The sequence below is a fragment of the Neomonachus schauinslandi genome, chromosome 6 (assembly GCF_002201575.2).
Source record: "Neomonachus schauinslandi chromosome 6, ASM220157v2, whole genome shotgun sequence".
In the NCBI taxonomy this organism is placed as follows: domain Eukaryota; kingdom Metazoa; phylum Chordata; class Mammalia; order Carnivora; family Phocidae; genus Neomonachus; species Neomonachus schauinslandi.
The window spans coordinates 64888216-64914702 of record NC_058408.1 but is presented as its reverse complement, the minus strand read 5'-3'; the positions used below and the strand labels follow the sequence as shown (position 1 = coordinate 64914702).

At 39.4% G+C, this 26487-nt stretch overlaps 1 protein-coding gene across 2 annotated transcripts; it reads left to right on the top strand.

Annotated features, from left to right (window-relative positions):
• Positions 1-8597: 8597 nt before the first annotated feature.
• Positions 8598-25874, top strand: TFB2M (transcription factor B2, mitochondrial). 2 transcript variants are annotated; one of them, XM_021689871.1, is made up of 8 exons: positions 8598-9049; positions 9878-9966; positions 14540-14693; positions 15013-15161; positions 18231-18320; positions 20740-20802; positions 23602-23774; positions 25480-25874. In XM_021689871.1, the coding sequence occupies exons 1-8, from the start codon at positions 8737-8739 to the stop codon at positions 25652-25654; spliced, it is 1206 nt and encodes a 401-aa protein (XP_021545546.1). In that variant the 5' UTR covers positions 8598-8736; the 3' UTR covers positions 25655-25874. The 2 variants fall into 2 exon arrangements, with proteins under 2 accessions (XP_021545546.1, XP_021545547.1); XM_021689872.2 differs by lacking the exon at positions 18231-18320 and having other exon boundaries at positions 8604-9049.
• Positions 25875-26487: the final 613 nt, after the last annotated feature.

Sequence of the window (26487 nt, the reverse complement as noted above, 5' to 3'; positions counted from 1 at the left end):
TTCTCTTTGGAGCATGATTACTTTTGTAACAGAGAAGGAAGGAGAGGAAAGAGGGAAGGAGTAAGATTTGTACTCCTCCCCCACTTGAAGTCTATAATAAACCATGACCTGTTCTGACTTTTGAACTTTCCATAGAAGACAGAAGAATAGAAACTAAAAAGGTGAGGTAAAGCAGAGTAAGTTTGGGGGCATTCTGGATATCTTTTCACATATTCTGAAGAGCTAGAACAGAATGGAAACTCTCCAGCAAAGGCTATACAAAATACAAAGTACTATACAAGTGCATGGAAGCTTTAGTTATAAGACAGACATTCTTAGAATATTTGTTTCCTCAGCCTCAATAAATGTTCCTGAAGCAGAATTTTTGCTCATGTTTTGCACACACAGGTATATACTCTTTGAAGCGGTCAGGGAAGGCAAGCCATTTTGACAAAGGTCAAAGCGCTTTTGGGCTTCACTAGGGAATCCCTACATTTTCCCCAGGTATAAAGCTGAAAAAGGACAAAAAGCCGGTAGGCATCAAAATCCACAAAATTATAATTAAACAAGAGGCCACTTGATACAATTAAAACTACCTCCTGAATTAAATGCTGTTTTAACAGGGCGCCTGGGTAGCTCAGTCGTTAAGTGTCTGCCTTCGGCTCAGGTCATGATCCCAGGGTCCTGGGATCGAGCCCTGCATCGGGCTCCCTGCTCAGCAGGAAGCCTGCTTCTCCCTCTCCCAATCCCCCTGCTTGTGTTCCCTCTCTCGCTGTGTCTCTCTCTGTCAAATAAATAAATCTTAAAAAATAAATAAATAAATGCTGTTTTACTTTAGGCGAATATGAAACATCTTTCTCTGGCTTGTGAAAATACGAGCTTTGGTGGATAGAAGACCGAGGAGATCAATTTTTAAGCTATAGAGTTCAGATGTAAGACTAAGAATAGAAACCATTTTTTTCTCTCCTCAGTCACAAAACATGTATTATAGGATTAAAATAAGGAAGTCACATGACCTTGTCGCTAATTTTGGCTCTTTACAGTGCTTTCCCAATGCTATAGGTATAGCTCTGATTGGGATGGTAAAGAAGTCCACAGCAAAAAAAAAAAAAATTTTTTTTTAACTATTGGAGCAAAAGGAACTAAGTGATTACTTTTTAAAAGGTGTTGAAGAAAATAAAGCCTGGTGACTGAATTTGGATTAAGAAGTCACAAATGATATAAAGCCTTTTCCAGGAAATCAAATTTCATAATTTACTCTTCAGCGTAGTTTCCACGAACTTCCACTCTTGATCTGAGTTGAACTTGAGGGAGGAAATCATGATTACTTGGTATGAATCCTTTTAAGACCTGAGTTAAATAAACCATCTTCATGCTCCACAAGCAGGGGAAAAAGAAAAAACTGAAGGAAGTAATCTTTGGTGCTTCATAAGGTACAAAAGAAACAACTCCACTAGGTTTCAGTAAATAAAATACATTTTCACAAAAATAAGTTCTCATAGGGGCACCTGGGTGGCTCAGTCGTTAAGCGTCTGCCTTTGACCCAGGTCCTGCTGGAATGGAGCCCAACATGAGCCCCACATCAGGCCCCCAGTTCGGTTGGGGCGGGGGACAGACTGCTTCTCCCTCTCCCACTCCACCTGCTTGTGTTGTTCCCTCTTTCGCTGTCTGTCAAATAAAATCTTTAAAAAAAAGTTCTCATTGAAAAATCTTAAGCAATGTTTTTCACTTCATCTAAAAACTTTTTTTAAGATTTAGTTGTACAGGGACGCCTGGGTGGCTCAGTTGGTTAAGCAACTGCCTTCAGCTCAGGTCATGATCCTGGAGTCCCGGGATCGAGTCCCACATCGGGCTCCCTGCTCGGCGGGGAGTCTGCTTCTCCCTCTGACCCTCCTCCCTCTCATGCTCTCTGTCTCTCATTGTCTCTCTCGCAAATAAATAAAGTCTTAAAAAAAAAAAATTAAAAAAAAAAAGATGCTTTAAAATGTTTGCCTTTGTTCAAATTAGAAAACCAAGCCACTGAATACACTGAGTTTTCTAGATGCACTTAACATAGGAAAAAAACAGTAATTATTTAGGTAGGTAGTAGTCTTCCAGGAAAAACAGGCTAAGTATTCTCATAAGAGACTTTAACAGATAAAATTACAAAATATTGCTAATTCCTAAAACGCCTAGGTACTGTCATTTAAAATGTCAAAAGACCAACTGTCAATAATGGTGACAATATTTGTCCCTTACTGTTTCAGCATTCTTCCTACAAAAGGAAAAATAAACTTAATTTGTCAGTATTTTGACAGACACATTACTATCTTTCCTTTCCACATGGCTAATGAAGATGAAAAACAGGAAGTTCTAAGAGATGGCAGGGAGGAGCGGGGTATTGCTACAAAGTTTCCATCTCCAAACATGTTAAAGAGCAGAATCTCACAACTGTGATTGAACAATTTAAGAAATCTCAAGCTATTACAAGATTCAGAAAAGTTTTACATTTTTTTCTTAGATTGTTCAGACATGATTTTCCTTTTTCTTTTGAGGTATAATTGACTAGTGATACTTCTTTAAAAATATTACAAACTTGGGCGCCTGGGTGGCTCAGTTGGTTAAGCGACTGCCTTCGGCTCAGGTCATGATCCTGGAGTCCCGGGATAGAGTCCCACATCGGGCTCCCTGCTCAGCGGGGGGTCTGCTTCTCCCTCTGCCCTCTTCCCTCTTGTGCTCTCTGTCTCTCATTCTCTCTCTCTCAAATAAATAAATAAAAAATCTTTAAAAAAAAATAAAATAAAAAAATAATAAATAAAAAAAAATAAAAATATTACAAACTTTCTCCAAAGGGAAAAAAATATTACAAATAAATTATTTCAAATGCATGAAAAACAAAAGTATTCCCTGGCTAAAAGGAAATATAATTTCCCCCAAGGGAATGATTCCTAAATTTTAAAAAAGCCTATATTTGTGTGAACCTTCAGGGCTCTAAAGAGAATGCTCTGCAACGGTATCAAGACACATAATGAGGGCGCCTGGGTGGCTCAGTTGGTTGGGCGACTGCCTTCGGCTCAGGTCATGATCCTGGAGTCCCTGGATCGAGTCCTGCTTTGGGCTCCCTGCTCGGCGGGGAGTCTGCTTTGTCCTCTGGCCCTCCCCCCTCTCATGTGTTCTCTCTCTCTCATTCTCTCTCTCTCAAATAAATAAAAAATCTTAAAAAAAAAAAAAAGACACATAATGAGTATGTGAGTAGAATTTCTCAATAAAAATAAAATCCATGGAGAGGCCACTTCAATCATTTAAGTCTTCTTTAAAAACTGAAATTGCCAAACTCTCAATTAATCTTCTTCAAATTAAAAAAAATTTGCTAAGGGGCGCCTGGGTGGCCCAGTCGTTAAGCGTCTGCCTTCGGCTCAGGTCATGATCCCAGGGTCCTGGGATCGAGCCCCGCATTGGGCTCCCTGCTCTGCGGGAAGCCTGCTTCTCCCTCTCCCCCTCCCCTGCTTGTGTTCCCTCTCTCGCTGGTCTCTCTCTGTCAAATAAATAAATAAAATCTTTAAAAAAAAAATTTGCTAAGACTAATTTGTAGGAACAAAAGATATTATTTTTCTTATCCAACTAAAAAGGTGTCAATGGACAGTCATCTAGATTTAAATACGAATGAAAACACCATATTCTCCTACTATAATGTGCATGTATGTCTCACCAAACAAGCAACATCCAATCACTATCTCCTTCCCCAGTTCTGTCTCTGACCCTTTAATACTCCACACACTGCCAACACTGTGCCAGATCTATAATGACCAGACTTTACAGAGGAGTTTTGTTTACTGACCAGGTAATTTAAGATTTCTTTATATCATAAAGGTTGGGGAGGGGGCATTTTCCTTAGATTATATTAAATATTAATTAATCTTTCAGGTGAATTTTGCCACTGAATTTTAATATTCAATGTAGATGTAAATAGTGCAAATAAAGTAGTATTTAGGGAAGTTTAATAGGATATACAAATCTAGGCGCGCCTCAGTGGCTCAGTCAATTAAGCACGTGACTTCTGATTTCAGTTCAGGTCGTGATCTTAAGGGCCTGAGATGGAGCCCCGTGTCTGGCTCCAAGCTGGCCATGGCACCTGCTTGGGGTTCTCTCACCCTCTGCCCCTCCCCCTGCTCATGTGCTCGCTCTCTCTAAAAAATTTAAAAAATTAAAAAACAAAAGAATATACAAGTTGAGATAGGAATGATGATGGATCCTGTTGATCCCACTGAGGTCAGTTAGCTGCAGGATTAGTTTTCCAACAGAGTTATCTTTCAGTTTTAACAACTCTGAACAAGAGATGGTTCCATGTAAATCACCCTGTTGCAGAAACAACTTAAAGCACATACCTAGACAGCATGTCAGTAGTTTTCTATAAAAAGTGCAATATATTTCCCTCAGGTCATGATCCTGGGGTCCTGGGATTGAGCCCTGCCTTGGGCTCCCTACTGAGTGGGGAATCGGCTTCTCCTCCCCCTCCCCCACTCATTCTCACTCTCTCAAATAAAATCTTTTTTTAAAAAACAGTGACATTACGGGGCGCCTGGGTGGCTCAGTCGTTAAGCGTCTGCCTTCGGCTCAGGTCATGGTCCCGGGGTCCTGGGATTGAGCCCCGCATCCGGCTCCCTGCTCTGCGGGGAGCCTGCTTCTCCCTCTCCTACTCCCCCTGCTTGTGTTCCCTCATTCGCTGTGTCTCTCTCTGTCAAATAAATAAATAAAATCTTTAAAAAAAAAAATAGTGACATTACGTCCTTTTAAATTTATCTAAACCACCAAACACGTGTTATTTGTTTGCTAGTAATCAGGCTCCCAGCGTTTTAGAGCCCAAAAATATACTCTTTCTTTCTGAATTTTAATGAAAAGATTTTCTCTTTCCTTTGACAAGCAATGCCATCATAGAGAGGAGCATATTTACAAAACTCTTAACCTTTAAATACCTGAAACTGACCAGAAACTGATTCAGAAATTAAGTCTACAACAGCAGGAACTCTAACTATTCACAGTAAAGTTCAATCTTCCTGTAGGTCTTCAAGTTCTCCCTCCTTCACAGCCACAGGTAAAGGAGACAGAGATTCACACAGGCCTTGACACATTGTTGACAAGCAGACATAAATAACTGTAACAATGACACCTCAGGAAATGACTGAGCATTCTAATCATCTTACAACCCTCATGAAACGTGCACTGGGGCACCTGTTCATCCTCCTCAGTGTGAATACAGTCAACACTAAGAGGAAGAGACTTCTTGGAACCTTCTTCCTGCCATACAAACTTCTCAGTTTGAGTATCACAGCACTTTAGGAAAAGGATTTTTAAACTTACCCCCCTGGACTTAACCCAGACTCTCAGGGTAGGAAGACATCTTAAAAATCATACAGTAATCCTATAGCTATGTGCTGCCCAATAAGGTCCAAGCCATTTGCTAGCTACATGTAGCTACTGAGCACTTGAAATGTGGCTTGTCTGAATTCAAATGTACTCTAAGTATAAAAACCAGATTTTGTAGATTAAGCATGAAAGAATTCAAAATATCTCAGTATTAACTTACCAAATGGATTACACCTGAAACTGTATGGGTTAAATAAAATATATTATTAAAATTAATTTCACTTGTTTCTTTTTTATTTAGGAAACTTTACATCGCTCTTATGGCTTGCATTACAGTTGGATTGCTACAGACCTCTAGACCCTATAGCAATACTTACAGACTCACAGCGTTAGTTCTAATAGCAAACAAGAGCTAACACTTGACATTTCCCAATTACAACCGCCATTTAAAAGCCAAAAGAGGGGTTCCTGGGTGACTCGGTTGGGCTCTGAATCTTGGTTTTGGCTTAGGTCATAATCTTGGGGTTGTGGGGGCAGAGCCCCATGTGGGCGTCCTCGCTCAGAGGGGAGTCTGCTACTTCTCCTCTCTCTCTCCCTGTGCTCCCCCCCACCACGCTCTCTCTCTCTCTAAAATAAATAAATCTTTTTAAAAATAATAAAAATAAAAGCCAAAAGAAAAAGTAGTATTTTATTTTCTGGATCCACTGAGATTATAATAAAAATAACTTAAGAAGAGTGTAAAAACAGAATCACTTTGCCCTGACACCATTTTAAAGAAAGACTACTCGACTTCAAAACGGCAAAAATAGGAGGCGCCTGGGTGGCTCAGTCCTTAAGCGTCTGCCTTCGGCTCACGTCGCGATCCCAGAGTTCTGGGATCGAGCCCCACATCGGGCTCCCCGCACCGCGGGGAACCCTGATTCTCCCTCTCCTACTCCCCCTGCTTGTGTTCCCTCTCTCACTATGTCTCTCTCTGTCAAATAATAAATAAAATCTTTAAAAAAAAAAAAAAAAGGCAAAAACAGGGGCGCCTGGGTGGCTCAGTCGTTAAGCATCTGCCTTTGGCCCAGGTCATGATCCCAGGGTCCTGGGACTGAGTCCCATATTGGGCTCCCTGCTCAGTGGGAAGCCTGCTTCTCCCTCTCTCACTCCCCCTGCTTGTGTTCCCTCTCTCGCTTGTGTCTCTCTCTGTCAAATAAATAAATAAAATCTTAAAAAAAGAAAGGCAAAAATAGCACAGGATGCAGAAACTACACCTCTTAAGAAAATAAGGTGGGAAATACACAAACCAAGTTTCTCTAATAAAGTAGATCTGAATGCTGATTATAAGATATATCTTTAAAGTGAAATTAACATTCTTTCATTTCCAGTACCTAGGGCCTCAGAAAGATATGTAAGATCTTGTCTTTATTATTCAAGCACCTTCAACCACAACCAACCACTAACATTATAAAAAGGGAAATACTTATAACCTCTCTTGTTCAAAACTAAAACAACAACAAAACAAAACAACAAAAAAACACAACACAAAAGCAAAATAAGAATTTCTCTAGGGCTGGGTAGGCTACCTTTGGTCCATAAACCTTATGAAATAAGAAAACATTTTAAAATAAATACCTTGCACGTGATTTTTTTAGAAGTGTATTTTAAACGTGAGAAACTCAACACATTTCTAGAAGCAAACCATCTCTTCCTCTATCATAAGACATCTTTCTTCTTTATTTGATTTAAAAGTATTCAGGCCTCCAGGGCTTTTAAGGAAAAAAACCCACTGTATTTCTGAATCTATGAAAATATTTTTAAAAGGGTAGAAGAGGAGAAAGCTCTTTAAAGAATGGAGGGGGAAAAGCTTTCTCAGGTGCCCAGAGGATGCAAGAGTCACTTCTAGAAAACTGTCAGTGGGGAAACCGTATAAAAATTTTTTTGAGGAAATTTAGACCAAGGAGTCCCCAAGGCTTCCACAACAGTTGGTGAGATACTTTCTATGGTGTCCTAGCAAATTTATAATCTCCAAAACGCCATACATATTTGGCTGTCAATTTCTTTATCCATTTTGACATTCATCAGCTGAGTATAATCTTCAGACTTCAATTTGCTAGGTGATACATTCCTTAGAAACCTCTTCCTCGTGCATATAAATACCAAGCTCAATTACGCTCCCAGTCGAGTAAGCAGAAAGGATTGCACATATTTTAATGGGGGTGTTGACTGGCTACAGTTTAGTGCCCTGGTGTAAAGAGTACTGGTCTCTTTCTGAGTATAATCCTTAAACCCCGAAATCACTCTCAGAGACTCGAGTCTTCTAACATTTCCCAATAGGTAAGAAGACTGCCAAAATTTCCATTAGAGCATCCTATTTTTAGAGTCTTTGGAATTGGTCTTCAAAATTGCATTCCACAGTATGTATCTGAGTAAGTTTATGCGGGGATCAAAATAAGCATCCTAAGGTCGCAACCTTTCTAAGCTTACAAATGGATTTAAAGCTCTTAACCCTTAATTTTAAAAACCCTTAACTTTAAATCTGTTCAACACGCAAATTAAACACAAAAATTAAGGTCGATACCGGCCCAGAGGGAGGTACGGAAGGGAGACCCCCGGGGGTTCTCGGTGGTGGCGGAGAGGACAGGTATGAAGGCAAACAAGGACGGTCCCCGGGGTGGGGAGCCAGGGCAGCGGCGGGGGGCGAGCACCGCACGGACACGCGGCTGCAGGAACCAGAAGCGCGCGGGCGAGCGCGGAGGGCATGGGGCTGCCTCGCACCAGAAGCGCAGAGGCTGCGCGCGGCGCCGGGGGAGGAGCGAGGGGGTCCCGGGGGGTTTCCCGCCGCGACCGCCAGCCGGCCGGCGCCCCACATCCCGCTCATCCTCTCTCCTCACCTGGGAGTCGGAGGCGAACACAGGGCTACGGCTGGGCGCCGGGTGTGTTTCCAGCCCCGCTCGCTGACATGGCGGCCGAAGAGCTGTCACAGAGCCTACTCGGGTCTCCCGCCGCTCCGGTGGAGGAGACACCTCTTGCCTTCCCGCCCCGCCTCCCTCTGCGCACCCTTCCCCCCTGGCCGGCTGGCGGCGGGCCGCCCGCGACCGCGGAGCATAGAGCGCCAGCGGCTAGAGAGGAAGCGGGGGGGGGGGGGGCGGGGGGGCGGACAACCATAGAGTACCAGTCCAGACGCAACCCGGATGGTCCGTCTCTCTCCTCGTCCGTCCACTCACAGTCCCCGGGCGGCTCACCCGGACGGAAACGGAAGTGAGGGAAATGGCAAGAAGAAGAGACCGTTCGCATGCGCAGTTTGAAGTGTCTAGTACTGCCCGGCCTAGTCGGGGGGTAGGAGGATGTTCCACGTGGTGTTCTCTGTGCGGAGCTCGCTGGCGATGTGACGCTCTCCGGTGACGCTGGGACAGACCTTAGAGGCTGAAGATGTCGGTCCCGGTGGCGGGGCTCCCCGCGCGGCTAGCGCTCTCAGCCTCGGCCGGCGCTGGTCGCTTTTGCGTGTTGGGGTCGGGAGTGGCGAGGTGGAGGGGCGTCCGCGCCGGGCACCGCCGGGGCTTGTCTGACCTCCATCTGCAGCTGGTGCCTAGTCAGGGTTTCAGAGACTCGCCCTCGTGGTTGCCCAAGTACCGCTCAGAGCCCAAGAGTTACGTAACCAGTCCGAAACTGGCCACGACCTTGGTGCAGATCCTGAAGAAAGAAGGGAAAAACCCTGACCAGCTCTTCCTGGAGTGCAATCCAGGTGAGTCCGCCGGGGACTGCCTTTCTTTGGACGTTCATCGCTCGTGCCAACTTCCCTCGACCGCCCGTGGGGGGCCGTTTAAGACATGGCCCCAAGAAGCAGCTTGGATGGTCGGTCTCAATCATGACCTGCAGCAGTTTGCACGTCATACAGCATTTGATAAAACATGCTCCTAGATTTTACTTTCTCCTCAAAATACTTGCAAGCTCCCCCCCCCAAAAAACTTTATCTTTTACATACGCCTCCTAGAGACCATAGCAGGATACCTAGAACATAAGATTTATAGACTTTCTGAAAAATACCTTTTTTTGGTAAAGATTTTATTTTATTTTTAAATTAAGCTCTGTATCCAACGCGGGGCTCGAACTTAACGACCCGGAGATCAAGAGTCGCATGCTCCACCGACTGAGCCATCCAGGCGCCCCTGAAAAAATGCTTTTTTAAAGGAGCACTGCCTGTCATGAGTCAGTTCTGTTTAGGTTTGACAGTGTCTTTTCCTGGTTCAAGTATCTGGGTAGTCCATGAATAAGTGGAATGCTAAAGGCAACTTTGTTTTTCCTGAGACATAGTAAAACATTATGATCAAGAGGTCAGGCTTTGGCTTTGACAGAATGGATTCAAAGCCAAGCAGCACCACTTACCAGTTGTGATGTTGGAGTCAAATGATTTTATCTAATCCCCAGTTTTCCTACGTGTAAATGAGGACTGTAATATCTCCCTTGGGGATGTTGTGAGGATCAAAATTAGATAATACATGTGAAACATCTACTCTAGTCGATATTGAGAGAACTTGTTTTGCAAATAAACTTTTCCTTCTGTTAACACTAGGTCCTGGAATCCTGACTCAAGCATTACTTGAAAGCAAGGCCAAAGTGATTGCCCTTGAAAGTAACAGAACTTTTCTTCCACATTTGGAGGTATACTTTTAGTTTCTGAAACTAATTTATTGTTCAGAGAGCTATCTTTGAGTCTTTAGGGAAGTGAAAATGAAGCACACAATTTATTTTTATAGAATCACTTTGGGGGGCCTTGCTTGCTGTAAATATATTGTTATCTCCCATGACTAGAACATAGTAGTATCATAGGAGGTATCAATGCTTGTTGAATGACTGAAAGACTTGAGTTCTGAGACTTGTTCTCTGATTCTAGCTCTGCTGCAGACTAGTTGGGTGACTTTGAACAGTGTGTAACTGGTATCTCGAGGCTTGTTTCCTTGTCTCTAGTAGGGTATCCTGTGCCTCTGCTTTCTGTGAACTTAGAATCTAGGTTAACAGGACTATGTTAACTCTGGATTTAGGGTTTCAGAGGCAAGATAGGCTTGGTATAGTCAGATATAATTGCAGATAGTGAAAGCATTATCCAAATGGGTTTTTCAGTGAATTCTGCTTGTATGGCAGACGGGTTTACGTAACAGTGAAGTGGAAATTCGTTGTCTCACCGCCAGCCTCTTTCCTTCTCTTTCCCCTCCCTTCTGAGTCTTTAGATTCAGTTTAGGAAATTTATACTTCTCTGAGCCAAATTCCTGAAACCATGTATAATGGTATTATTTAAAAGTGCAGGACAACAACGAAAAATTACAAAAATGCCACCAAATATAGTTGTTTATTTTTTAAATAAAACTATGCATGTTAGGTGGTGGTTATCCTATAACTGACAGCTTTGAAAAGAATTCAAGGTTTGTTTTGTTTTGTTTTTTAAGATTTTATTTATTCATCTGAGAGAGAGAGAGCACAAGCAGAGGGAGCGGCAGAGGGAGAGAGAGAAGCAGAGCCAAGCAGGGACCTGGATGCACGACTCGATCCCAGGACCCTGAGATCATGGCCTGAGCCTAAGGCAGGTGCTTAACCGCCTGAGCCACCCAGGCACCCCAAGAATTGAAGGTTTTAGCCAGGTTATTTAATTGATGCTGAATCTGCTGGAATCCCAAAAAACATGAAGAGAAAAGAACACAAAATTGTTGAAAGATCATGGAGTGTGATTTAGTCACCATAGCCATCTGTAATTTCAGTTTCACCTTAGGAATTGGAAACAAGATAGCTTTTATTTTGATCTTTTAAAAAAAGGATTACTTTTTTTTTTTGAGAGGGAGCAGGAGAGAGAGAGCATCTTTACCAGGCTCCATGGCCAGCTTGTAGCCTGACCCAGGGCTCGATCTCAGGACTCTGAGATCATGACCTGAGCTGAAATCAAGAGTTGGACACTCAACTGACTAAGCCACCCAAGTGCCCCAAGGCCTACTTTTGAAGGTTAATCTGCATGTTCACAAAACAATTGAAAACATTAAAATGTCTATTTAGTTTCTTATCCAATAACACAGTAGTTGCTTTCTTGTAAGAGCAAGATACATGTTAATTTGAAATCCATGATTCCATGAAAAATGGAGTGTTAGGGGCTAGAAAGTTCATGACACACAGAACTTTCCTGTAAGAAATATAGGAATATTCATCGTAAATGTTTCTGAAACTACAGTGTAAACACAAAATCCATCTCTGATCAAATCCAATCTTTGGTTAGAACTAAGTTTGTGTTCCAGTTCTGGCTTTTAGTTTCTTTCTAACTCCCCATCCCCACTCCCCTCAGCACTAACTTGAGCTCAGCCCTCAGTAGGTATTTACTCTTATTAACCATCATGACAGAGGGGAAAGCCATTCAAATAAGGTTTTATGTGAATTCATCTATTTGCCAGAATTAAAAGAGAAGTAACCATTTAAATAGAAGTTTTGTGGGCACCTGGGTGGCTCAGTCAATTCAGTGTCCAACTCTTGGTTTCAGCTCAGGTCATGATCTCAGGGTCATGGGATCAAACCCTGAGTAGGGCTCCTTGCTCTTCGGGGAGTCGGCTTGAAGATTCTCTCTCCGTTTGCCCCCCCCCCCCCGCTTGTGTGCATATTTGCACGCACACTTTCTCTCTCTAAAATAAATAAATCTTTAAAAATAAATAAATAAATAAAAGCTTTATGGTGGCCCTAAATCACAGCTTTAAAGTGGTGCTCTCAGCAGACAATGCTTCTAGCCACCCAGAGTTTGCTCCTAAAAACTGAACAGATTTTCAAGGAGGATGCTCGACTCAGAATTTTTGTCTAACGTTAGAACTCCCACCCTCTCAAATAAAATTCCTGAGACTCCACATTAACAGTGTTTCAAGCAGGAACAGTTAGTTTGCCTATCTGGATGTGCTAGAGGTACAGTTTTTAAATTGTGTTCTGTAATAATAAATCATGATATATTCCTTTTGAAAATGAGAACTACTGTTGCAGAAAGAGCTATACATGTTCAGTTGAAGAGCCCTCAGCTTTTGTGGCAAGTGGTGTGGTATTTCAGCAGAGATAGAACACAGTCTTTTCAAGTCAGGCTGAATGTCAGCCCTAGCTGTCACTACCTTTAAGGCTCTTGGGCAATTAAGTAATTTAATCTGTTTGACTTAGGTTTTTCTCATATATAAAATAGAGACATTAATGCCCACTTGTAAAGGATCTTGTTGCAATTTATTTCTATTTTAAGGATTTTATTTCTTTTAGAGAGAGAGCAAGGGTGGTGGGGGAGGGGCAGAAGGAGAGAGAGAATCACAAGCAGACTCCCGGCTGAGCGTGGAGCCCAATGTGGGGCTCGATCTGATGACCCTGAGATCATGACCTGAGCCATAATCAAGAGTTGGATGCTTAACCAACTGTGCCACCCAGGTGCCCCTCTTGTTGGAATTTAAATGCGATGAAATGTGCTTCCTGTTTTTGAATCCTAAATGAAATCGAGTTTTTAAATGTGATTTCACTGTTATTGTAGAACTAAATTATGCTGGAGTTCTGGCTATTATATCATTATTACCATTATTGCATGGTACATGACAGATGCAAAAACAAAAACGTACTTTCAAGATACTAGTGGAACCAAATCTTAATGTATACATTCCTCTTACATTCCTATCAAACCAAAATTCAATAGCTTTTCTTAGTTACAAAGATTAAAATATAACTCTTGAGTAACTTCTGAGGTTATTTTGTTGCTATACATACAGAACACTTTGTAAGAATTTCAAGATAATCTGTTTTTAAGATAAGCATCAAATGAGTGTTCTTTTTCTCTGTCATAAAACCACACTCTGGTTTTCTTCTTTACATTTTTGGCTTATTCTCAGCATTTTGTGAGACTCTGGAGTTACTCCATCCTCAGGCCTAGTCTTCTGTGCTACTCCCTAGGGGGTCTCATCTGCACCCCTGGCTTTAATAACCTTCAACAAGCAAAATTCTCACCAATTTATATCTTTAGCCTGGACCACTCCACTGACCTCCCTATTCAGGTCTACAACTTCCTACCTGGCATCTCCATGTGGTTCACCTAATAGACATCTCAAACTTAACAGGAGCAAAAGTATATGATTTCTACTGTAGTGTTCCTTCCCTAGTCTTTCTCAAGGGTCCCCACGAAAATGATCATTAGAATTTACTAGATTTAGAAAGAAAATATAGGTTGAAATAAAAAACTTATGAAAAATTAGGGTTTTTATTTTGTAACTTTATTATTTTTTTTTAAAGATTTTATTTATTTATTTGACAGAGACATAGCGAGAGAGGGAACACAAGCAGGAGGAGTAGGAGAGGGAGAAGCAGGCTTCCCGCGGAGCAGGGAGCCCGATGTGGGGCTCAATCCCAGGACCCTGGGATCACGACCTGAGCCGAAGGCAGACGCTTAACGACTGAACCACCCAGGCGCCCCTATTTTGTAACTTTAAATTGCAAATTCTTGAAACCTTGATATATACCAACAGAATTTTCTGTGCATGAGAATCTCAAAATGCATATCAAGTCCCTTGACCTCTTCTGTTTGATTTTTTTTTTTTTTTTGTAACTTCTAATGAAGTTTATGGCGTCTGTAGCTACGCCTTGCTCTCACTGCTAAGATGTCCAGTGCTACGACAGAACCAGCACATCAGGGCGGTGAATGGACGGAGGTGTATCAGACCTCCTCTGGCAGACAAGGAGCTTTCCTTCTGTAGTTGCTTCTGTCTTTAGAAAATGTAAATGAAAAATCAAGGGGAAAATAGAAAGTGACCTACACGATGAGTGTAGCCAAGTTCATTTGGCAAAGGACTAATTAGACTCTTCTAGTAAAAACAGGGCTGTCTGCCTTTCCCTTTAATATTTTTATCGTTTTTCTCTATGAAGCATCTGGCCACGACCAGCAGATAGTTGCCGCTCTCTGCCTGGGCCCAGGTGTGGTCTCCAGGCGGCCGCCACTAAAGCAGATAGTGTGAGGACACTTTTTGAACAGCTGAAACCATTGAGTTAAAGTAGAGAAAGTGAAAGGATAAGAGAATTTGTTGAAGGTTTATTGGTTTGGGGACTTCTTCTTAGTAATACTGTACTTTTATTGCTTTTCAGGCATTAATTTCTCTTAACTGTTAAATTTTAGGGTAAATTTTTTGAAGTAGATCTTTGGGTACAAAGTCTCCCTAACACTGACAGTTTTAAACATGTTATCTCTGTCTCTCTTCAGTCCCTGCGCAAAAAGGTGAATGGAAAACTAGAAGTGGTCTACTGTGACTTCTTTAAAATGGATCCTAGAAATTTTGGAATAGTAAAACCTCCCATTATGATTTCAGAAACGCTTTTTCGGCATTTGGGAATAGAAGCGGTTCCTTGGTCAGAAGGTAATTTTTGTCATTCACTGCAGCAAATAGCTTCTGATTTGCCAGCTTTCTCTAGCAGGACACCTTGTCTGCTGAAGAGATCCGCATCCTATCTAGATGAGAGTTTGTGGGCGGCTGCTCTCAGGACTGTGGCTTTCTCCTCACATAGACAGAATCCAAGCAGCTCCACGGAGGCCAAGCGCCCTATCAAGGAAAGATGCCAAGGCTTCGTTTTAATTGACTTAATATAGTTTGTTAACTTAGTTTGACTTAATAAAATATGATCTTAGGAAAAAGTTTTAACAACTTACTCGAATATTTTTGCTTGTATTCCTAACAGATACCCCATTAAGAGTAGTTGGAATCTTCCCAGCAAAAAATGAGAAAAAGATACTTTGGAAGCTTTTATATGACCTATATTCTTCTACTTCTGTATATAGTTATGGACGAGTAGAACTAAATATGTTTATTACTGAAAGGGAATACGAGGTAGGTTATTAACAAGTACCTGATTAGTGTTTGTTTTGCAAGAGTTTTGTGATCTTTCTCTGCATGGTCTTAATCTGTATGACTTTAATTTGAGCTCATGACATTGAGAGTATTAAGATGGTTTTTAAATTTCTGTAGAGCAGTCTTTAGATTCAGTTTTTTTTTAAGGTTTTTTTTTTTTTTGTGGTTAAATATCCATGTGACATATTTACCATTTTAACTGTTTCTAAGTGTACAGTTCAGTGGCATTAAGTATATTCACATTGTGGTACAACTGTTAACCACCATCTATCTCTTCTCAGCACGTTTTTATCATTCCATACGAAATAAGCATTACTTCCCATCTTCCCCTTCCCCTGAGCCTCTGGTAAATATTGTTCTACTTTCTGTCTCAGTGAATTTGACTATTCTAGGTACTTCATCACAGGTGGAATCATAGAATATTGCACTTTGTGTCTGACTGACTTCACTTAGCATAATGCCTTTATGGTTCATCCAAGTCGTAGCATGTGTCAGAATTTCATTTTCTTTTTAAGGCTGAAAAACATACCATTGCATGCATATATATATGTATATATTTACACACAAACATATACACATAGATTCATACCCCCACAACCTTTTCTTTATCCATTCATCTGTCAACAGACATTTGAGTTGCTTCCACTTTTCGTTACTGTGAATGATGTAGCTGTGAGCTTTGGTGTGCAAATATCTTTTCCAGTCCGGCTTTTAGTACTTTTGGCTATATACCCAGAAGTGGAATTGCTGGATCATATGGCAATACTATTTTTTTTTTAAGATTTTATTTATTTGAGAAAGAGAGGGAGAGAGAGAGAGCACAAGGAGGGGGCAAAGGGGAGAGAGAATGTTTTTTAAATTTAAAAAAAAATTATTTATTTATTTGAGAGAGAGGGAGCACAGAGCAAGAGGGAGAAGCAGACCCCTGCTGAGAGGGAGCCCAACTTGGGGCTCAGTCACAGGACCCTGAAATCATGACCTGAGCCGAAGGCAGATGCTTAACCCATTAGGCCACCCAGGCACCCCAATACTATTTTTAATTTTTTTCTATTTTGCAATTTGTAAGGACCCACCCTACTGCTTTCCGTAGTGTCTGTACCATTTTATATTCCCACCAGCAATGCACAAGAGTTCCAATTTCTCCATGTTCTCTCCAATGCTTGTTTTCTGGTTTTTTATAATAGCTGTTGTAATGCTGTGAGGTAGTAGCTCATTGTGGTTTTGATTTGATTAGTGATGTTGAACATCTTTTCATGTGCTTATAGGCCGTTTGTGTATCATCTTTGGAGGAATGTCTATGAAAGTCGTTTGCCCTTTTCTTTGGGTTGTTTGTTTTTCTGTTGAGTTTAAGGAGTTATTTATATATTCTCAATATTAATCCCTGCTCAGGTATGTGATTTATGAATATTTTCTCCCCATCGGTGGGTTGCCATTTTACACTGTTGTGTCCATTGATTCCCAAAGTTTTTAATTTTGATGAAGCCCAGTTTGTCTATTTTTTCTTTTTGTTGCCTGTGCCTTTAGTGTCGTAGCTAAGAAATCACTGTCAAATCCAGTGTCATGAAGCTTTTGTCTTAAGTTTTCTTCTAAGAGATTTATCGTTTCAGCTCTTATGTTCTGGTCTTTGATCCATTTTGAATTAACTTTTTTTAATATGGTGTCGGGTAAGGGTCCAGCTTCATTCTTCTGCATGTGGGTATCTAGTTTCCCCAGCATCTTTTGTTGAAAAGACTGTCTTTTCCCCATGGAATGGCCTTGGTACCCTTGTCAAAACATCATTTAGTCATACACATGAGGGTCAGTTTCTAGGCTCTCTCTTTATTATTAGGCTATTCAGTGTCTCTTGAGATTCCATATGAATTTTAGGATGGGTTTTTCTAGTTCTGTGACAAAAGCATCGTTGGGATTTTGGTCTGGATTGTGTTGACTCTGTAGATCACTTTGAGTAGTATTGACATCTTAACATTGGTCAGTCTTCCAATCTGTGAACACTGGTTGTTTTTTCCATTTGTTTTTTATTTCTTTCATCAGTGTTTTGTAGTTTTCAGTGTACAAGTCTTTCCCCTCCTTGGTTAAATTGATTCCTAAGTATTTTACTCTTTTGGATGCTATTTTAAATGGAGTTGTTTTCTTAATTTTGCTTTTCAGATTATTCATTGTTAGTATATAGAAATGTGATTGACTTTTGTGTGTTGATTTTTATATCCTGCAACTTTGCTGAATTTATGTATTAGTTCTAATAGAAATATTTGGGGTTTTTAGACTCTACGCTCTGAAATTGAATGGTCTTCTGAAGTTCTTTATAGTGTCTTGAGAGTAATGTTTCGTTTCTGCTCAGAATGCTTCACATTATTAATCTTCTAATCCATTGTAACACGAGATGCTTACTTGTATGTAAGAGTTATGGGTTAGCATAGTGGAGCAAGAAATGAAAGGGTGGTTTACACACCAAGACTCAGTACAGACATAGTGACTATCCATGGAAAGCGTAGGGACTCAGAACCTTGAGGCTGTACATACATTATATCATGAAAGTTTGAAAGAAGAGAAACGGGAAATGCTTCATCAGGTTTTATCTTGCTACTGGGGAAACGTTCTAGTGTTTCTTTCACCATGGACCTTTTCACGTGTAGTTTCCGCCATGTAGTGCTCTCATCTACCGAGGAAACCGCTCATCCTTCAAGTGTCAGCCTGAACAATTCTTGACTCAAAATTTATTAGTCCACCTGATACATACTTCTAACACACACTTGTCCTTCTCCAAAGTAATTATACATTTTTGTTTCATTTTTTTCTTTAATGAGATTTTGCCCTGATAGGGTTTTGGCTAATCTCACATACATTATGTTTTAAGTGTACATGACGATATATTTCAATATGAAAGTTTAAAAAGATTTCTCTTCTTTGAAATGATTATGGATAAGATTTTGCGATTCTAATTTTTTTTTAATTTCTAAGTACTATTAAGATATTACTTTTAAGATTCAGAATTTTATTTCAATTGCTTATAGTTATGTAAACATATAACTTTTATTTTCCTTTTACTAGAAACTGGTGGCAAGTCCCCAAAATCCACACTTGTATCAAGCATTAAGTGTGCTCTGGCAAGTAGCTTGTAAGATTAAGCTTCTGCATGTGGTGAGTAAAATCGTTCTAAATTGCAACAGAGAACTTCATTTTTATTTTTTTATTATTTATTTTTAAAAATTTTTTTAAGTTCAGTTAATTAAGTTATAGTGTATTATTAGTTTCAGTGGTAGAGTTCAGTGATTCATCAGTTGTATAAAACACCCAGTGCTCATTATATCACGTGTCCTTCTTCATGCCCATCACCAGTTACCGTATCTCCCCAGCCCCCGAACTTCATTGTTTTTAAAGAGGCTACATTTTTGTGACCAGTAAATGGAGAAAAATGAAAATTTAATTTATTATTTTTCCCAGCTATTGAAGATAATAGAGCAAGGTAACTTTGTGCTTATGTTTTTGTTACAAATATTTATATTTTTCTCTGATTATAAAAATAATGTATACTCATTGTAAAAATGTGAGACATAAGAAAGAAAAAAGAAAAGAGGGGCACCTGGGTGGCTCATTCGGTTAAGCGGCTGCCTTTGGCTCAGGTCATGATCCCAGGGTCCTGGGATTGAGTCCCACATCAGGCTCCCTGCTCGGTGGGGAGCCTGCTTCTCCCTCTCCCTCTGCCTGCCCTCTCTGCCTACTTGTGCTCTTTCTCTCTCTGTCAAATAAATAAAGTCTTTAAAAGAAAGAGAAAAGAATTTTAAAAACTCCCATCACTACAGTTCCACCACCCAGAGGTCACTATTGACATTTGTGACCTATTTGTAGCCTTTTATTTTTCCTGTATTTCTTTTTCTTTAAATAGTAGAGATTATATTTTTTTGTATCTTATTTTTTTCACTTAATAGCTAATAGTGATGTTTTTTTCTCTCATCACTAGACATTTTTCTTGTTTTTAATGGTTAGTTAAAACCTCACTATAGAACATTCCCCTTTTTAGTTTATTTCCTTAGGCAAGATCAGAGTCGTCTAATAGAAATATAATGTGAGCCACCCATGTAGTTTTACATGTAACGCTACATTTAGTAGCAACACTTATAAAAAAGTAAAAAACAGGTAAAACTAATGTTAATATATTTTATTTAACCTCGATTCAAAAATATTATCATTTCAGTATGTAATCAGTATTTTACAATTAGTTATTACATAATTTGGATTATTTTTTTACGCACAGGGCCTTTGAAGTCCAGTGTGTATTTTATTTTATTTTTTAATTTTATTTATTTATTTGACAGAGACAGAGACAGCGAGAGCAGGAACACAAGCAGGGGGAGTGGGAGAGGGAGAAGCAGGCTTCCCGCTGAGCAGGAGCCCGACGTGGGACTCGATCCCAGGACCCTGGGATCATGACTTGAGCTGAAGGCAGTCGCTTAACCAACTGAGCCACCCAGGCGCCCCCCAGTGTGTATTTTATACTTAACAACACATCACCGTTCAGACTAGATACATTTCAGGTGTCAGTAGCCACATATGACTAGTGGCCACTGTATTCATAGCAAAGGGCCAGAGTGAAGGAAAAACTGATAAAACACTATTTCTTTCATACAGTAATTTGGCCTTTCTCTTTTTTGTTGGATGTATGTTTACTATGTGATGGACCCTTGTTCTTCTAAGGATATGTTGGTTTCGTTTTTAAATTCGCCGTGTGTATCTCCACGTAGTCCCTTCAGTGTTGTCGTCCAGGAGCACATTAAGCCCCTCAGTGTGCATACTTAGTTGTGAGAATGTTACCCATTTGATTTTAGCTTTTGTTCCAGTTCTGTGTTTTTTCTTCCAATGCATGAGGTTCTTAGACTGGCTCTCTGTTCCTTGTCTTTAGTATCTGTCATGCTTTTATTGTTTTTCTATATTCCCAGAAATCTTTTCACACTAGTGTTCACAGCACTGACCCTGCACTGTATGCTGTAACATTGGTATTGCGGTTCTCGGTGTCCCTAAATCCTTTCTTACCTCAGTGATCTCTGATTCTGTTGGCTTTTTATCTGGGCCTCCTCTCCTCATGGCTGTCAGCTAGTTTCTTCATAAAGGCCTCCCGGGGACTTTAGCTTTCTGGAGAGTCTTCTCTTTTTATGTTCTGCAGTATTTATTTTCAAAGGCCTTGTGTTGACTTTTGCCATTCATTAATGTCAGTGTTGATCTGATGGGCCCTAACCTGACTGTGACTTAATATGGAAATCTTAGCTGTTAAACCAGCTTAAGGACCTATTTGCATAATTATATTAAGGATGATACTCTATCTAAATAAGTAAGAGAATTAGCAATGTCAGGATAGACCTTTGATTCTCCTCTTTATCTAAAAAAAAAAAAAAGAAAGAAGAGGGAAGTTTATGATTTAACTATCCCATGGTTTTCTTAAGTCCAATTAGAATGGTGACTTGGATTTAATTCATTCTGTTATTTAAAGGCAGTAATAATTTGGGGCACTTTGATTAAAGAGAACTAAAAGAAATGTTTCTGGTTTTGTTTACCTTCCCTCAAGGAGCCTTGGTCCTCATTTGGCGTATATGGCCAAAGTGGGAGACAGGAAAAGCTGAAGAATAAGGTAAGAATGAATGCCCTTCTCTTTTTCTTTCAAAATGGAACATCCTATTTTCTTTAAGATTATCTGGTATTCTGTATTTATTTAAATGTTTAATTTTAGAATATTTGGAAATGTTCTTTAAACATATCTTATTGCTTTTAATAAATTCAAATTATTTTGGAAGAAAGTTGTAATTTTCAGCTGATTATACAGTGGTATAGTGTAGTAATAGGCTTAAACAGAATTTGATTTCCATCTCTATCTCTTGCAATGAAGAAACATCCCAAATTTGGAAAATACAATCATCTTAGTGTTCATCTAATTTGATAAACTAAAGACACAATTTTAAAAGTCAGAAATCTGTTGTATTACTATTTATAATGATTGAGTTCATCAACACGTTTGTCTTGTTTCTTACCCAGAGGGTGGGGCTTTTGTTTGTTTTTTCCCCTTTTTATAGAACCAAAGTGATGATGTTATAAAGTGATCTTCCATTTACTTTATATTAGGGGGACTTGTAGCAAAATTGGAATAAAGTAGCTGAATTTTTAAAAACAGTCCAAAGTTTGACTTCAGGATGAAATGCTAATGATGTGGATCAGTTCAGCCTGAAGGTCCCATTTGCCTACTTACTTTGGGTTTTTTCTCACTCTTGCCACTAAAAGAAAAAAAGAAAATGATCAATTTAGAAATGGCCTGACTTTTCAATCATCATTGTGATCTTTGAGATTTTAGCTCTATTTCACTCTTCATAAGCATATTTTTGTAGCCTCACAGAATAGAATCAGATTAATTTATTTTATTTTGAGACCATTGGGAACTTATCCAAATGTCCCCAAAGTGAACAGTCTTGTATATAAGACACTATCATTTTTTCACTGACAACAGCAAAAGCTAAAAAATGTTTCTTTGGGGCGCCTGGGTGGCTCAGATGGTTAAGCGTCTGCCTTCGGCTCAGGTCATGATCTCAGGGTCCTGGGATCGAGTCCCGCATCGGGCTCCCTGCTCTTTGGGAGCCTGCTTCTCCCTCTGCCTCTCTCTCTCTCTCTCTCTCTCTCTCTGTCTCTCATGAAGAAATAAATAAAATCTTTAAAAAAAAAAGAAATGTTTCTTTGGCCAACTTAAATATATAAACTTTAGTGATGAAAAGGAGATAACCAGATGTCATGTTTCATGAGAGAATTGTATTCAAATATTCCACCTGTATCTCTTATATCAGCATGTCTGTAATTGCTACAGAGGCACATTGAGACATTTGACAGTTTTTTAGAGCACATTATTCTGATTTCCATCCAAATTGTTTGGTATTTTCCACTTTCTGGAAGCCATATTTTTATCACTGGAACTTTTTTCCTAGGCTACAAATAGCCATCCATTTACCAGCAGGACAGTTTTTTCTTCCCTATTTATCAAGTAAGTCTGTTTCTGTAACTACAAAACTATCTACCAGGTTCCTTTTTTTTTTTTTTTTAATTTATTTTTAAGTAACCAGGGTCGCCCATCCTGGGGCTTGAACTTAAAGCCTGGAAGAATTGCATGCTCTACCAACTGAGCCAGCCAGGTACCCCCTACCAGCTTCCTTTTTAAAGTCACTTTCAAAAGTCTTATTAACAACAATGTATAACACTTTGAGTTATGAGGTTATCTCCCTCTGTAATTAATAATTACTAAATATTTTTTGAATTTTATTGCCTCCTTTTTTTTTTTTTTTTTTTTTTGACTAATTTCTTCAACTACAGGCATCCAAAACTAGAAACTAGAATTGATTGAAGGTTTCTTTTTCAGGCAATAGGTCTTCCACAAAGAGTATATATACTCAAAAATGTATATTTTTGTGTATGTACATATATATGTATGTGTGTATATATAGTTAGATAAATAAATAAGGGATCACTACCTAATATATGAGATTTCCAAAGGACTAAACATAAGGCCTCTGTGCTTCCCGAGGGATAATTTCAGAGGAAAAAAACATCTTAACCTTACATTAAGGCATGTACTTTTTTAAAAAAATCTGAATATTGTATACTAGAGCAGGTTGGCCAACTTTTTCAGTAAAGGGCCAAGCAGCAAATGTTTTATGCTTTGCAGACCACATAATAGTCTCTGTCCTAGTCTTTGTTTTTGCTTCTTTTTTAAATTTTTTAAACGGTCCTTTACAAAGGTAGAAAGCATTTTTAGATCTAGACTATACAAAAACAAGCAGGCTGTGGACCATAGTTTGTAACCCCATATTTTTTTAAATATCCAAAGGAAAATTATAAGTCAATAATGCTTTTTTATCCTTAGGATCTGGTGTTGTGTCTCAAATATAGAAGAAACTCAGTACATGTCAGTGTCCTGTTTGGGATTTGATTTTACCCTGCTTCAAAGTTAATAAGCTGTTACTCTTTCATGGATACTGCCCTAAGGTAGACTCCCGGATCAGACAAAGGACTTTATCTGCCCCCACGTCCCATAGGATAATGTGATGTTCCTTAGTTGACGGTGTACGTGCTGGGGCTTGCACTGCAGCTTAGAAACACAGAGCTGGGGGAGTCCACTTCTTTTATAGCAAACACGAAGCAAGCTCCTCTTTGTCCTGGAGAGAGCCATTATCTCATCCCTCAAGGTGGCTTGCTGCAGACAACCCTGAGGAACTGCCCAGGTAAAGAGTGGTTAGGACCTTGCATTCTTTGCCCACCCAGCAAGAACGTACAGGACCGCTCGGCATCTGTGGTGTTTGCCCCTTCCAAGAGCTAGCTTGAATGAGTAAGCAAACTCTGTCTTGCTCTAGCAGTATTTTATGACTAACACAATTTATTCTTTTTCTCTCTCCAGAAACCATTAGAACAAATAAATAAACAAGTAGGACAAAACATGTGTTTAATTCAACTGACTCCTCTTCCGAATTTATTTACAGAAAATTTAACATCTGTTAACTATGATGTATTTTTTCACATGTTAAAGCAGTGTTTTATGAAGCGTAATTTCAAGCTAATGGACCATTTACAGTAAGTAAGAAGAATAAAAGCAAGTATAAAAGTAGCAGTTTCATGTGAGAATTATGCTTTTCATGTTAGCGGTCCATTTTCTGGATCTTGTATATCTTGATTAACAGAGTGAGGTACCATGTTTTCACTCATCTCTTTCTTCACAACACTTCCTTCCCCAGTGCACATTTTGAGAAAAATAAAATTCAATTTTCCACATAGTCTCCTGAGCTTAGTTTTTTTTTCCTTTGAAAAAAACAATTAGGGATGCCTACCAGTAGTTCCTCTTTGTCAGAGTATATGTCCAGGATTGACTTACGTGGAGAACTAGCTGCTTGCCAGTGACCGGGATGGGAGCAGCATCAGTGGTGGCAAACCCACCACCTACCTTTTCTCACTGCTTATCCCTCATGGTTTTATTTCCTAGCCCAAGGAGGCACGGATTATTCTACCACCCTAGTCCTCCTGTCCTAGACCAAATTTTAAGTTTTTACCTAAAGCTTTATAAAAATTATAGCTGTTACTGCCTCCTTGGTATCTACATAACTTTTCCATGAGGATGATGGGTACAGCTCTGTAAGTTATGCATGACCCCTTGGAATCAGCAGCCCATGGTCATTCAAAGTCCTGTCAGAGAATGGGTGAAGCTCTGAATGAGCTGTTGATTGAACTATACTTGTGTAAAAATAAATGATAAGCATGGCAGTAGACCAGTAAAAGTAATCTATTTTTCATCTTTTCACCTTGTGGTAGTGACTGTTTTGAATGCATCTGACTCTTAATCTCAGCTCAGGTCTTGATCTCAGGGTTGTGAGTTCAAGCTCTGTGTGGAGCCTATCTAAGAAAAAAAAAGATGGGGTGCTTGGGTGGCTCAGTCGTTAAGCGTCTGCCTTCGGCTCGGGTCATGATCCCAGGGTCCTGGGATCGAGCCCCACATCGGGCTCCCTGCTCCGTGGGAAGCCTGCTTCTCCCTCTCCCACTCCCCCTGCTTGTGTTCCCTCTCTCGCTGTGTCTCTGTGAAATAAATAAATAAATCTTTAAAAAATAATAATAATATGGGAAATTAAGCAATAAATATGGTAAACTGTGGTGAAAAAATGTTTAAAATTCCCCTGGTGATCTCTGAATTGAAAGCATGTTTATACCTGTGACCAGGATTATGTTCAAAATCAAAAAGTATTGGAAATAGTTTCCACCAGCACATTACATTTGTTTAGTTGTTATTGTCAGAAGCTCACTGATGGTTTCTTGCTAGGCTAATATATTAGGCAGTTTTCTGCTTTATAATTTCTTCACCAGTAATTGTTACATAAAAAGGTGAAAACTGTTCCCTCTTTGAAATCTGCTGGATGCCAGTTTCTGCTGTTTGTACTTAATTGAACCATTACATGGACCTAAATGGAGTTAAGAATGTTTTTGCAAAGAGAGTTAACAGATGAAAGAGGTAGGCATAATTTTTTTGAAGGGCAATGTTAAACTAGAATTTTGTGTAAGAATTGATGAATGCATGTTAAAGCCCAGATTTGCTCTTTTTATGATAGGTAAGCCATGAAACTTCAGAAATGATAGTAAAAGCTATACATTATATGCAAACTCTAAAACCAAATAAGATTAATTATATATCCATAAGTTAAACATTTTAAATTGGGCATAGAAGCCATTTCTACTAATATTTACTGCGGTTATAAAAGGAATTAAGCAGATTCACTTTGTGTTTCTTTTGTAGGTTATTGAGTCCAGTTAATGCAACAGCTATATTGAAGCAAATAGAGAAAAATGGAGACATGAAAATAACAGATCTGTACCCTCAAGACTTTAAACAGCTTTTTGAAACTATAGAGTGTTCCAAAGAATCTTGTAGGTGGCTATTTGATGATTGCATGGAAGAGATGATCATGTAGGGAACTTGACTGGCCCACATTAGCTGGAGCCATTGATTTATTTGGAAATTATGACACAAATGGAAGAGAACTAAGTTTGAAAAGCTTCCAGCCTTTCAACGGAAGATAACTGTTCTTGTTTTGCAGATTGGGCACCTATTTCTGAAGGTGATCCTTTAGTAAACTGGATAAAACCATGGCTGCTATTTTATTCACAAAAGGTAAAATGAAAATGTCAGTTGATTGTGGATTTGATCAGATTGCATTTGTTTTGTTTTAAATTCCTATCTTCTGTAGACATACTGGTAGTTGTAGGGTATTGCCAGATGAAATTTAGTTTTAAAAATCCCTTTGGCCCAGGGTGCCTGGCTGGCTCAGTCAGTAGAGTGTGTGACTTGATCTCAGGGTTGTGAGTTTAAGCCCCACGTTGGGGGTAGAGCTTACTTAAAAAAAAAAATCCCTTTGGCCAAATATCTTATATTGTATTAACTTAAATATTCCATTTTCACTGTTGATTTTTGCTTCCTCCTGGAGGGCAAAAGAGTTTGTACATTATTAAGCTTAGAAAGTAAATTAAAATGATTTAAGTGGTTTGTTTTAGTTTTCAGATTGTTGAATTATATTATCAAGTACTGTACAATGAAATTATTTCAATTTTAATATGGTTTAAAATTTTTTCAAAATTAAAATATTTTAAGTAACAAGATTTTGTGATTTGTTGGTCTCTATCTAATGAAATATTAAATTGAACCTAAGTTATTCACTTTAAATTGTTATGTACAGTCAATGTGCGTTCAGTGAGTAATTCAGTCTGTGTTATTCAAAAGTTGCTTGAATTTTTGTTCTATCAAGAA

Bases quoted from the DNA above. Each gene is read 5' to 3' on its own strand.
- TFB2M (XM_021689871.1), top strand. From the start codon at position 8,737: ATGTCGGTCCCGGTGGCGGGGCTCCCCGCGCGGCTAGCGCTCTCAGCC. The intron at 14,694-15,012 runs GTAATTTTTGTC...TATTCCTAACAG, and splicing joins AGCGGTTCCTTGGTCAGAAG to ATACCCCATTAAGAGTAGTT. The intron at 15,162-18,230 runs GTAGGTTATTAA...TCCTTTTACTAG, and splicing joins TTACTGAAAGGGAATACGAG to AAACTGGTGGCAAGTCCCCA.